The sequence below is a fragment of the Xylocopa sonorina genome, chromosome 12 (assembly GCF_050948175.1).
Source record: "Xylocopa sonorina isolate GNS202 chromosome 12, iyXylSono1_principal, whole genome shotgun sequence".
Taxonomy (NCBI): domain Eukaryota; kingdom Metazoa; phylum Arthropoda; class Insecta; order Hymenoptera; family Apidae; genus Xylocopa; species Xylocopa sonorina.
This window is the reverse complement of record NC_135204.1, coordinates 3513852-3527957: the sequence shown is the minus strand read 5'-3', so window position 1 is coordinate 3527957 and position 14106 is coordinate 3513852. Positions and strand designations below refer to the sequence as shown.

At 32.8% G+C, this 14106-nt stretch overlaps 1 protein-coding gene across 5 annotated transcripts in view; it reads left to right on the top strand.

The window, feature by feature from the left end:
- LOC143429885 (ras-specific guanine nucleotide-releasing factor 1) overlaps positions 1-14106 on the top strand; it is a 106904-nt gene that overhangs the window by 71894 nt on the left and 20904 nt on the right. For all 5 annotated transcript variants that reach the window (XM_076905719.1, XM_076905723.1, XM_076905721.1 and 2 more), the window contains exons 4-11: positions 2624-2730; positions 6031-6178; positions 7155-7462; positions 9286-9515; positions 10071-10267; positions 10537-10662; positions 10803-10905; positions 13568-13819. In XM_076905719.1, the coding sequence (XP_076761834.1) occupies positions 2624-2730; positions 6031-6178; positions 7155-7462; positions 9286-9515; positions 10071-10267; positions 10537-10662; positions 10803-10905; positions 13568-13819 (1471 nt within the window). The remainder of the gene's footprint in view (positions 1-2623; positions 2731-6030; positions 6179-7154; positions 7463-9285; positions 9516-10070; positions 10268-10536; positions 10663-10802; positions 10906-13567; positions 13820-14106) is intronic.

Below are 14106 nucleotides of genomic sequence, written 5' to 3'. Positions count from 1 at the left end.
TAAATCTTATTAACACAAAACCAACAAAATGCTGCTTATCTGGTGTAAGCTCACGATATGAAATTAGCACAATAAATAAATTTAATTATTTAACTTATATTTATTGATTTTTATGGTAGAATGTACCTTTTCAAAAATGCAAACTTAACTAATGAATGTAATTATTTCAAAGAGTCTACAGAGCCTAAACAATCGCCCACCCCGCCATACAGTATACAGAACTCCAGCTTCCCTTTAAAATGGCTTCCAATTGGCGCCCTCTAATGACGAGCCTTCGAATTAGTTTGGAATTCAGTTAACCTCTCGACCTCGATTTGGCCGGGCCAAACAGCCGCGTTGGTTCAACTTTACGTTGGATTGTTGCGCGTGTCGTTGAAAGTTCGAACCACCTCGAGTTTCGAGCGCCGGTATAACTTCATTCGAGCTGGTCGCGTAAGCCTCCGGTCATGGCTCGGCTACGCTCCGCGGAGCAATCGTCGTCGAGCCGAGGTTTCATTTACAAGTGGCCCGCGTGTTGCTTCTCTCGCTCTGACGCGCAGATCGTGCACTTGACAACGTGTGTACACACTCTGGCCGCGATGTCGCGAGCTATAATGGAACGCTTGAATCGATACAGCGAATTATACAGTTTCGAACGTCCGATCAGATGGAACGCATTTCACGGTTCGCTCAGCATCGCCGATATGTTATTGCGCACGCGGCTCTGCGCTTCCACCTATAGCTCTGTTTTTAAATTGCGGCGATACGCCTTCGAGGAGAGCGGCTTCGAAGCGATTACTTTGTAGTTGTTTGATTCTGTGACTGAAATAAAATATAAGCTTGTGAAATGAATGAGTATATATTTATATTTGGAATTGATTAAGCTGAGAACGAGATTTTTTAAGCAGAATGAATTATTTTAATAGATTCAATTTCGACGTTCAAAAGTTCAGAAAATAATAGGATGGGAAGAAATTGGAAATTGGTTTTGTTGTAATATATGTAATTATAGATTTATGAAGTATTGTAGTAAATTGTGTACGATTTTTAATTTTAAGTTGTGTGAATATTAGAATAAATGCATCTCTTTTTACTTTATCCATACAGTATGTTCAGAAAAGTCCCAAACTGATACAATAAAAGGATAAGTTTGTCTTTCTATTTCATTATGTAAAATTGTTTTCTTCGAAAATGAAGTCATATATAAAAACACTATTTTACGTTTTAGCTTGGTACCACGGTTGCTAAAGCACCCCGTGTACAAGCTAAAAAGTGTATATAATTACTATGCTATTAATTATCGAGAGCGTGACTTACGTCTATTTAAAATAACTTGTACATGGAAATATTCAAAACCAAACATGTACGATATTTCATACAAAATGTAAATTTCTTTAATCACAACCGTGTAGCTGTAAAAAAAGCTTTCGTTCAATTCATCTTTAACACGAGAACACTGTTCTTTGAAATCTGAATTAGCTTTATTAGATCGTATCCATTTTCTTAAAAACGAATGTGATCATAAAATAGTATTTTTGCTTTTTGTCTTCTCTAAAATTTCTCACGTGTAATACTATAATACTATAATAAAAAATAGTTATTAGTAACAAATCACTTTTATATCAAATTGCAAATGAAAAAAGATGTAATAGCATGATTGGTTAATGGAACAGATTGAGGAAACCTATTTTTACCTAAACTTTATTTTTCGTTTTCTTTCTAAAAGAATTTGTCAGAAATGTTCAATGCACTACATTACGAATCCTGTGCAATCAAGCCCTGATTGTCATAGCCTATATTATAATGGTATACGTGTGTTCGAACACGAGTAATAATTGTGGCTCTCTGCTGGCATCGTTAACATAAATATGTAGCATTACATAGAGCCACTTCTGAATTAACTATCACGTCGCCTCTGCAACTTTCCACTTGTATATAATCATCTGGGGAATAGTATATTTCGTAGCCAAAATTCAATTTTTCGACATTAATTGAACCGTTTAAAATTTTGGAATTCAAATATATATTCGTTTCACACAATTTTCAATCATTCCTAAAGATATATAAAAGGTTTGAGAAATGTAAATAAACTAAGAATTTATAAAGATAAATATAAATTTGTTAATCACAGATGTTTTTTTCCTCTAAAATGAATATTCATATAATGCAATATATTAAAACAAACGATTTCCTTTCATATAAAATCAGATCCAGTGTATGTTTAATTCCTGTTGATAATCGTGGTTGCAATACGTAATAATGAATGTAAACATATTTCATTTTCCAATTTATATGGTGAAAATACATTGTAAATCGATTATCAATAAAATATAACGCTTCATTGTTTTTGTTACTAACAAATATTGTTTCGGTCACCTTAATATCTGTATTTAATTCCTACCTTAAATACATTTTGCAGATACGAATTTAACTAGATAAATCCAATTTGCGTTATTACATCGCAGAGTAGATTAAACCTCGCCAATTCCACGAATGTTAGGTCATTTGTGTTCTCTATAGGTTAACATTACATTAACATTTCAACCGAAAAATATTGAACCATTTAATATGCAAAATTATGTAAGAAGAAAAATAAATTTCAATTCGAATAATTAAATTACAACATCATTGTAATTTGTTTCAGCACTGTTTCGCGATATTCTATAGACGGGAGAATCAACGGCAATACGAGCTGAAAGCGAGCACCGAGTCCGACTGTAAAATGTGGATCGAGGCGATACGGGAAGCCAGGTAACAGCAACACATACACTTTGTAGTTCCAAATTAGTCTAATTGAAATGACGGTATTATGCGAGCAGGCCAACGGGATATCGTAAAATTAATTTGTTCATAGCGAGCTAAGAAGCGGACCCGCGCGCACGAGCGGCGTAAACGACGAAAGTTAATTACAGAGTGGTTGCTGGCACAAAGCGAAGCTTTTTCTAACCTCGTTAGGTAATTTGTTCTCGAGAGCGCGGCAGACGGTATTGACCGTCGTTATTTTAATCCTCGTTATTGTAATAAATGAACAAAGTCGACGCCGCCACCCCCGGTTTTAAGGGGTGCTCGATGAACGTTTACGAAATCCGGCGAGATTTATGACTCTTCGCGAAGTACGAAATGAAATCCGCGAGAAGAGGTTTGAACCGAGATCGCTGAACAGTGATGAATTATGTCTTTCGCGGTAGTTTGAAGAAGCAGTACGTACGTTGCTTCGTCATTAAGCAGTTTTTATTAAACGATCGCGTCTTCTTGATGTGAAATTTTTTTATTTGTACGCCGAACGTTAATTCATGAATTTTTTAATTAGTTGAAATGAGAACGGACACAGTGAAAAAACGGAGAAGTAATCAGTTGCACTTTTGAACGTATTAGAGTGCTTAGTGCAGTGTTTATTATAACTTCAATGATTATTTAGAATATTACGAGTTATATTATATACGTTATATATTAATTACGTTATATATTATATCACGAGTTATTAATATTTGTATAACGAATATAATACTGGACGAAATACTAAATTTTCAAAATAAAGAATATTTATTTCTACCAGGAATTAGTGTTGAAATACGCAAATGTATTTATAACAGTTAATATTTTTAACCATTTTGTTATTAAAGAAATTCTTCAACTGCAATGCAAATTTTTTCAGTAAACATTGAATACTTGAATGAGAATTTCTATATAAATAGTGGTAGAACAATTGCAATAACAATGTATATTATTATATAAAATTGCTTTAGTGAAGAACATAATTTTGTATTGTAAAGATAAATACAATGTGTAACATTACTATAATACTGCTCATGTATGACCTTTGTATTTTTTATTAAAACTCACGTGTTTTAAAAGTAAAACAATCTTTCTAAATCTATTATCAAAGTAGCATTGTAAAATTTCATATTTATGCTATAAAAATTTTCTGAAATTTCATTGACATACACAACACAATTAGAACAGAAATCATTTTCGTTATTACTTTGTGGCATTCATACATGGCCGCCACTAGATGGAGAGTAACACTCGCAATCCTCTACAAGTGCTTAATTCCGTCATGAATAAGAGAAATTCTGATATTTCTGCCAAGTTAAGCTTTATGTAGCTATTACTGAGCTTATTTAGTTATTCTGCAATTTGTTTTTAGATCTTAATACTAATAATACGAATTCAGAATAAGTTTGTCTTATTGATTTCGTAAAAATTGATTTTTCACGTGACCTTTTATTCTTAACGAAGAACAGTGTAGAAGTAATATAAAGAGTAATAAAAGAAGAGACGAGAAATGTGTACCTCTTCCATTTTCTTTCTTTCCTTGCCCCATACACACACATTTACAGAAGACACTTGCTCTTGTCAGAAGCCTTCAAAAAGCCTTTAAAGCCTCAGGTAAAACCTTCAAAAAGCTTTTACCTAAAAACACAAAAAGAAGTTTACAATAAAATATTAGAAAAGTTACAACTAGATATTTTCTTTAAATTAAGCTGTAAAGTACAATTTGAACAAACATAATTTCTGCTCCTCCAACTTGCTTGTCTTTTGTAAGTACATATAGTTATAGTCTGGGTGATTTAAGATATTAGAAAGAATGAAGACTGGAAACAGTGATAAAACATAGAAATAAATAATGAAATATCATTTTCTTACGTGCTGTTCATCTTGCGCGCAGAAAAATGACGGCAGGATTATTTTCTGTATTATTTGCACACGAGGTGCACGTTTAGGATAAAAATGTAGGGACCGTGGCTGGCTTACCTCCTTTTTTACCTTAGAATCTTGATGGTTTTGCTTGTTTGTCGTACGTGATCGTTCTGGTAATGCCTCCAGGTGTGTCGAATGAGCAGCCATTGCTCCTCCACGTGCGTCACTGCGCGGTGTTCACCCAGCTGTTTATTTTTTCTCTTACTGAAGCAGTCGAATTACACCGAGTTGGTTCTTCGTTCCGTTCTAGAAAATATGAAAGCTCGAGCAGTTATAAAAAATTGTTTCACGTATATTAAATTTGTTTTCTACTAATTTAGGATTTTCACATACTGATGTTCTGTATAAACGAATCAGATAATGAATCTGTGCAATTTCTTAATATAAATAATAAAATTCGTTTATTTCATAAACATGGCCTACAGCCTACAGTAAGAAGTGCCAAGTTTTAGACTATTTTTAAATATTCAATTATTTTTGTATAGATATTTACGTATAAGTATTGTTTTTTGAATTAATGGCTTCTCTAATTGCTATAATTTCGCAATTCTCCCTTGCTCGATACGGGTAATGGTATTCGTATTATAGTACTTCTGGGAATACCGTGTTATTGCACTGTTACCGCCTTTGGCGTCCCATAAAAGGCTTTTTATCGAAGTTCATTCTCAAAAATGAAATTATTTGCATTTATATAGCACTAATTTTGTATCTTTGAAAGGAACTTTATGTAAACTTCTATATTGAATTAAGCATATTTAAAATTGAGAGTTCACCAGAGAAAAAGCATTTATGAAATACAAAGGTGCGAATACAAAGTTATAATTCGTTTAGTAAACTTAGAGCAAGATTAATTACAACATACATTTCCTATGTTCTTCCACATATGAAACCTCTATACGTGTAAAATTATAAATACAATACTTTGCTGAAATTAAAAAAAAAACAGAACTCCAAACAGTTATAATACAATAACAAAAATAAAATCTGTGGAACTTAAAGCGCCACGAAAAAGCCTATGAAATAGAATTCAAAATCATGAAGAACAAAATTAGATATAACATTTATCATCGACAGTAGCTGCGTTTTGTCTGCGGAACTCTAATTAAATTCGCTAAAGCTTAACAATCAGTGGGTGCGTTAAAATAAAATCAATTTCCCATGTCAGATTTAACATTTATTATCAGCAATAACCGCATTTTGTCTGCGGACCTCTAATTAAATCCGCTAAAGCTTAACAATTAGTGGTGTGTTAAAATGTTACGTTCCGACGGAAGCGTTCGGGCGTTTTAATGCAATTAGAACATAAACGCGGGGTATCTGTATAACTGCTAACTTGGTCATTGATTGCAGTTTCAACAAATTGCTGTTGCAAAAGGAGGAGCTCGAGCAGAAGCATTTGCACCTGTTGCACATAATCGAGACCGAGAGGACAGCTAAGTGGAACTGTACTCACGAGTGCGAGCTGCTCACGACGGAAATAAAGAAGCTCCGGGCTGAAGTAAGTTGGAGAACGGTTTAACGTTGACGTGCGTTACAGGAACTAACACGTTTGATTTGCTTTACGAGAAACAACAATCTAAATGTTCCTCTGCGTCTCTTAAAGAAGCATATTTCATCATCACTCTACAATATTAATGCATTACTAAAATTTACATATGCATTTGTTGCAAAACATTGCAAATAGTCACTTTTAGAGTGCACACTTTCGGATATAATAATTGCAATAAATCCTACTTTTTATTATTTATACATTTTATCATCATCCATGGCTACCACGTTTACGTTTCCAAATTTTAGTTCACATTAGACTACAATATTCTAATTTAAAATAATGAAGTACAATTGATTTAAGAAACACTTTTTTAAGGTTAATAATGTTTAAACTAGTTTATTATTTATTTACTTTATTAATTAGAAAGATAGAGAAATAATTGTAATTGAATTTCAATGGATAAAAGCCATTATACGCATTTTTATTGAAAGCAATTTTTGGTTCAAAATAGTCAAACGGTACTTGTATTGATTAATTTTATTTCAACAGAGATTATGACTTGAAGAGATAGAATTACATTTTCACGAATAAAATGAAACGATTCGAAGCAACGGGCACAATATAGGGATTATTGGATTTGATCCGGTGTTCCATCCTTCTTTTTGTCGTTATTAAAAGATCATATATTTGTTTGGTACTAAAAATTGAATAAATTTGAAGGAAATTAAGTACTGAGTACGATTAATATTTATGCGAAGGACATTGTTCGATTTTCAATATCCTCATAAAGTTTATTACTTTTTAACTTACATTTTTATGCCTTCTTTTATATTTATTATAACACCCTCGGCGTTACCCGTGTTATATTTTCAAAAATATTACAGAAATAAACTCCCCTACATCTCGTACAAGATAGGAATCCTTTGAAACCGTTCACTCGTCCGATTGATCCTTGATACACGAGTTTCCGGTGCTTTCACAGCTGTGCGCCTTGAAGAAGGAGTTGAAGACCGCAGCACCGATGTATACGACGAGACCAGGGTTTCAAAGGACCATGTCCCAAGGCACTGGCAGCTCCTATATGTCGGGATCCCCGTTTGGCTGCGGTGGACAAGCTTCCGCGGTTTCCGCGTTCGGATTGGGCGACATCGCCGAGGGCTCGATCGAGATGCAGAAAATTAAGAAAGTGCAGAGTTTCTTCCGCGGTTGGCTGTGCCGTAGGCGTTGGAAGCAGATCGTTGAGAAATACATCAAAAGTCCTGACGCGGAGAGCATGCGTAGGAGGAATAGGTAACAGCTATTTTACCTATTTGCTCGATCAATTTGGAAAATTTTGTTCTCTATTTGTATGGAAACTGCCGATACGAAATCGCTCTAATTTTTCTATTTATTTGTGATTATATGTATATAGGTGTTCTTTGAATAGCACAGTACTCGAATTGCACGAAGTCGCGAATAGTACGGTTAATAAATTGCGACAACCCCCGAATAACGCGAAATTGGAATTATCATTGAATTTCCACGGATAAGGATTCCTTATCCATTCAAGAAAAATCAAATCAAAGAGATTTGGAAAGCGACAGTGATAGAACATATATGATTAAAATATTACCTTTTATATTTTTAAGTTTTACTTTCCTAAATTGAATAAATTTTGTTATTATTGCATAACTGAATAATTAATCTTTGGAACAGTATGTACCGATTTGTATGGCTCTCGAGTTTCGAACTACATGGAACCAATTGACCGTATTATTCAAGGGATACCTGTATAAACTTCTTATTAGAGTTTTTTAATCAATTTAATATAATCTAAAATGGAAACTATTTTATTATAAGTTTTGTTTTGTGCTATGTAAGCTTTACATAAACTTCATGTTTCAATAGTATAATAGTGTGTACATATATGCAGAAGAAAAGAAATTGTTTATTACAATGCTCAAATTACAAGATTATAAAAAATTATTATATATATAACTCGCTTAGCTGCAGTTATTGAAGTAATTGGTCTTTAGGAAAGAAAATTGAGCAAATTTTATTTTTAATTTTTGTAAGCTCGGTTAAATTTGTGTCGCTATTTATATCGAATCTATTTAATAAGGAGAATGAAGTGACAGATGGTGTAAAGATATACATATATAAAGCTGCCTCGTCTATAAATACGAGACGGAGAGAAACTAGGGCGTTTCGAAGAATTCTACTAAAATTCGAACATTTCTATACAACGTAATAATTATTACAGACATTCTTGTTAATCTGGGATGAAGTTCGTTCCACAAACTGATTGTTTCTAAAACTGGCACAGTGTGGAGGCATAATGGTTCGGTTTCTCGTGAAACATGAAAGCTCGCGCAAACCGTGCGTCATTTCCTCTCAGACATATTGAAAATAATGATTCCTCGAAGTAGAAACTCATTAGCATTAAGTGCGAAGCCGATTCGCTAATGTCTTCATCGATACCGTTATGTCCTCTTCGTGAATATGCTTTAATTATCGCGGTACCTATTAAAGCCGAAATGATATTAATATCCTTGGTAGGCGTTCTAACTCTGTTCCCTATTTATTTTTCATATCAAAAATTAATGATGTTAATATATAATAAATCTTCAAATTGCTCGCCACATGCAACATAGCGAATATACAGAGATACGTAATATTTCTACAATATTTCTCCCGTTTTGCAAAATTAATAATGCAAAAGCCTTATTATAATTTTAAATTTCTTGCTTTTTAATAGAAGAGTTGTAATTAATAAACGAAAGAGGGAGATAACTTTATGCATCTTTTAAATTTAGGCGTGTACGATGAAGTAAATGTAAAGGCCAAAGAATCTTGGAGATCATGCACATAATTTTTAATTTTTAATTAGCTTGCGAATTGATGTGATGTTTAATTAAGCTGTGAAAGTATCTTCTACAGTTTCTCTGGGCCGATTTAATCTGTCACGGTCACATCTACTATACCACACGGTTTCGTTAACGAAATCAAAGTAGTAATCTAAAGCAGAATATATGAGACTTGAAGTATTTTTCTATATCTACCGAATTTAAGGATTTGACTGCATTTTTGTAAAGAATATTACACACGCAAAAGTTATTTTCTTGATATTTCAGCTTAGTGTTTAAAATGGTGGAAGCAGAAGAAGAATATACGGAACAACTGGAGATATTAGTAAGCTGTTTCTTGAGGCCTTTCAAGATGGCTGCTAGTTCAAAGAAACCCCCATGTAGCCATGAGGATGTGAATAGCATATTTTTGAATAGCGAAACAGTATTGTTCCTCCATCAGATTTTCCTGAAGGGTCTCACTTCTCGTATGGAAAGCTGGCCCACTTTAGTTTTAGGTACGTTTTCTAATAACAAACATTTCAACACATTCGTAAGAAGGATTCATCCATCATTCCATCTATTTCCTTGTACAGCATTGACTTCATATAATCGTTTCAGTTTGCTGTAAATTAACATTAAATTAAGTCGCATGGTTTCTGGTTATTTTCTATTTGCAATTAATTTCAATTTTGATTAATTCAGAATGGACTATATTATAAAGATAGAATAATATTGATTTAGATGAATTAACAGAACAATAGATCTTGTCATTTTTTTCTACTTTTGAACATTTAATAAACAATAGAGGAATAATTATCACTTTATTACTATTATTATTTTATTTTTAAATATTTTCAGTTATTATCGTAGTCCCAAATAAATTGAAAAATAATTGAGTGTGTACGTTAATTGTAAATCATTTTGTCATATATATCACACCTTTCCTGTGTTTGCAAAGCACAAAAAGTACTCATACATTAACGTTTAATAGTAAAGAAACTTTTCTTATTGTATTTATATAAAATTTTAGTTTTTAATAAAATTTGAGAGTCTGTTTTTTATGCTTTCAGGCGATTTGTTCGACATGTTACTACCAATGTTGTCAATTTATCAAGAATACATCAGAAATCATCACTACAGCCTTCAAGTGCTGACTGAATGCAAACAATCATCACCTTCGTTCGCTGCATTTCTTACTAGATTGGAGAACAAACCTGCTTGCGGTGGTCGTTCTCTCGAGACCTTTTTAACATACCCTATGGAGCAGGTACGTTATTTCCTATCCAGTTTTAATTTTTACCACACTCAAGTTTACAGAAAAAATATTATGAATGTTATAAATATAAAATTAAAATGTTATAAATGTATAGATTTGTATTCTTTTAGATTAATTAAAAAAACCTAAAGAGAAAGAAAATGTTTGTAATCATAAATACTGTGGTCGTAGAATTAGATAGAAACAATTTTAGAATTTCTTTACCTGAGTATTAGTTCCTAAATAAATATTGACAATAATTTGCTGCACTTTCATTACAGATATCAAGGTACATCATTACGCTGCACGAGATATTGGCGCATACTCCGTACGATCACGTTGAAAGGAAGAGTTTGCAAAATGCAAGGCAAAAATTGGAAGATTTATCCAGACAAATCCACGATGAGGTAGCAATTACATTCTTAATCTTATTTTCTTAAGTTAATTTTTCAATACCATGCTTTCTTTCACTAATTTGCTAATTATACTACACGTTCTTAATCATCCAAAAGTATTTACAATTATTAATGTAGCTACATTATTTCAGGTCAGCGAAACAGAGAATTTACGAAAGAACTTGGCTGTAGAACGAATGATTGTAGAGGGCTGCGATATTTTATTGGACGTCAATCAAGTCTTCGTCAGACAGGGTGAGGAATCTTATTCTTTCTTTTTATGTACATGATTACTTCCATTTAAATTATTTTAAATTAGAATTGAATCATTTCGAGAATGGCATAATTTAACATTTATGGCATTCTCTAAGTGAACACATGCCAGACATGTTCATTTAAATAAAATTATTATTTTTCTACAAATTGAATAATTGAACATTTCTAAATAATAATAATCCTCAAATAATTCTATTGTCATTGATTTCACATTTTAAAATACTAATCTCAAATAAAAAGGAAATCTTGATTTTGGTAGTTTTCATCAGTTAAGGGTTGTTCTAATAATTAGATTTCTAGTGCATAAGTAATATAATTTTATTTTATTTAATAATTAACTTAACTTAATTTGATAACCATTTTGGTAGTTATTTGAACACTGTTTTACATTACAAATTTACAGTACAAATTTGAGTTATAACATACTTTGCATATGCATACATTATCGCTAAAAATATGAACACAGTTGTGGTACATTTCAAAGAAAATCATAATCAATACAATTTTACTACATACATACATTTAATATATTCTAAAAATATTAAATTGAATAATAAAACCATTCAATTATTTTGAGCAACTAATTGTTCTGCAAGAGCAACTGATTTTGTTAAAATCAGTTTCCTAATTTTTCTGTAAACTACATAACTATTTTTTAGAATTATTATTAATTCACTAAATAAATTAGTGTAAAAAATAGAGTAATACTTTTTAAGAATTCATTATAGCTGTACAAATGTCCTTACACATTCGAGGAGTAATCTACTTCTTTACTATAATGTGATTACTCAATCAAATAGTGAAATTCATCAGTAATAGAAACTTCAAGTAAAGTAATCGTTACCTCAAAAGTTGCAGCTACAATTCATTATAGAATATGAACACAATTTCATGTTATTTCAGTCGTTGGTAACGCGAACTCCCTTTTGAAACAGAGATTTACTTTTTCCTCTCACAAGAAGCTCAGAAAGCCAACCCTATCGATAGTTTATCTCTCCTTCACCTTAGACCACCAGGAAAGCCATGGAAAATTCTTCTCATCAGTCGGTAAAGTCTAACACGATTCAGCTGCACATGAACTTCCAGTCGAAAATTCGATGGGGACCCTGAGAAAAGTGAAAATTGGTGGCCAGGGGCGCAAGCGCACCCATACGTGCTCCGGAATCGATGGGGTTGTATATTCGTGTGCACGTAATCTACGCTGAATTTGTTCGATCATGCGCAACCCCTATTAACAGGGCTGTCTCCTAGCAACCTCACAAATTATTTAAAACTAAACACTAAAATTACTAAACACTCCACAATCAATTTTCCTTGCAAATTAATTTCGAAATCATGTGTTCAACAAAATACACATTTAAACAAATTTTTCGATGAAACACGATTTCTTCTCTCTGATCATCCCTTTCAGCCTGAAAAATATTATGAATCACGTGAATTACAATTTACTTATTAACAGTGTTAATGAAATAATTTATGTGTTAGGTTTGGTAAGCTTTAAATGTCGTTGGGATAGTTTGAAACGACTCGAACGGAAGAATCCTCGTTCGAAGAGTAAAGAAGGCGTCTAAGTCCGTATTTTGACACGGCCCTGATTCCTCGTGTTTGCTATCGCATCACATGGCTACTACGCAAACGTCCTTTCACCTTTGTAGTGAATAGGAAAAGCCCCACCTGTAACATGTCTCTCCTTGGCGTTTCCACCGAAATTGTCTATTTTCTACGTTTCTAACGGTTTACAGAGAAGGGGCGAGAATTCGCGAAGATTTTCTAATTCTCTATTGGAGAGTTTTGTGCCACATTGTTAAGGAGACGAAGGGCGGACAAACAGCAACATCCACGAATGTCGTTCCGTAGTTCGATCAGTGTGCTGTCCGGCGCGCCTTGAAAAATGTGATCGCGTAGATTTAATTGACAGCCGTGGGAATTAGATTTCATAGACGTTCCGTCGAGAAAACGGGGACCAAGAAAGTGTACAAATTGTATCGTTAGAGGCCATCGCGTATAGTCGAATAATTGCTACATATTTTCGTTCTCTTTAATGCTGTTGTGCAAGGTTCTAAAGAGAAGTACGCATATTTCGCTGGAATTAAGGTACACGTAAGTGGGTGCCAAATTTTTCATCATTTTCTAGTCAATGAGGATTGTGTAGGATTTTAAATCATTGATACGACAAAGAAATGTAAATTAGATATATTTAATCGCTTGAATATTGCGTTGTTATGATTTTACAATAGAAAACCAGAGTTGAGATACTATAATTTTCAATATTTCTCATACTTTGAAAAAGTATACTCTATTTTTGCAAATATTTGTTATTATTTTAATTTACTAAAATTCTGATAAATTTTAAATCGGCAGGATGTTTATTGTCACATTACGATATGGTGTGATTACGATATGGTGTCAGGGAATTTCTTGAAAAATATTAATGTAATTAATTAAATCCTAGATTTGGAAAAATTATATTAAAATTTTGTCCAATTTCTAATTGGTGAGGGATGTAGAATAATATATCTATATTGTTTATATTATTTTAAATAATAATTCTACTATTTTAAATAATTTATTCGATATTTTCTCCATTATTTATTAATGCGTGCATTTAACAATTGCACTAATAAATTTTTATCTGTTTCAGGTGCGCTTATCCAAATCCTAGACAAACCAAAAGGAGCTCGAAGTAGATTAAGCGCGACATTTGGTGGCAAAGGTGGAGGAGAGAAAGAAGCAGTCAGACAGTGCTTTCTTTTCTCGAATCATTTACTACTAACAACTCGTCAAACGGACGATATTGGTCGTTTAAATCTCGTGCCACAAATCGGAAAGATACCCCTTTCCGATGCGGTGCTAGTCGAGGATCCCAACGACCAGGGTGCCGCGGATGATGACGGTATTACAATACAATTATCCTTTAATTAAGGCATTCTAAAGCTACGTCCAATGACTAGATGCTAACATAGTCTGCAATGTGTAATCTCTGCATGTTTTTATAATTAAACTTCAGTTTTTTAGGTCGCAGTAGCAGTTTTTAGTGGCAATCAGTATCGTGTTATCACTTTGTAAAAATTTATGTTATTTTTACACTTTATTGTTTAGTACATTCTGTACAAAGCTCATTTTGTATATTTTTAAGAAGCAGTATTATTTCAGAAATGTACACGATAAATATTCGATGTA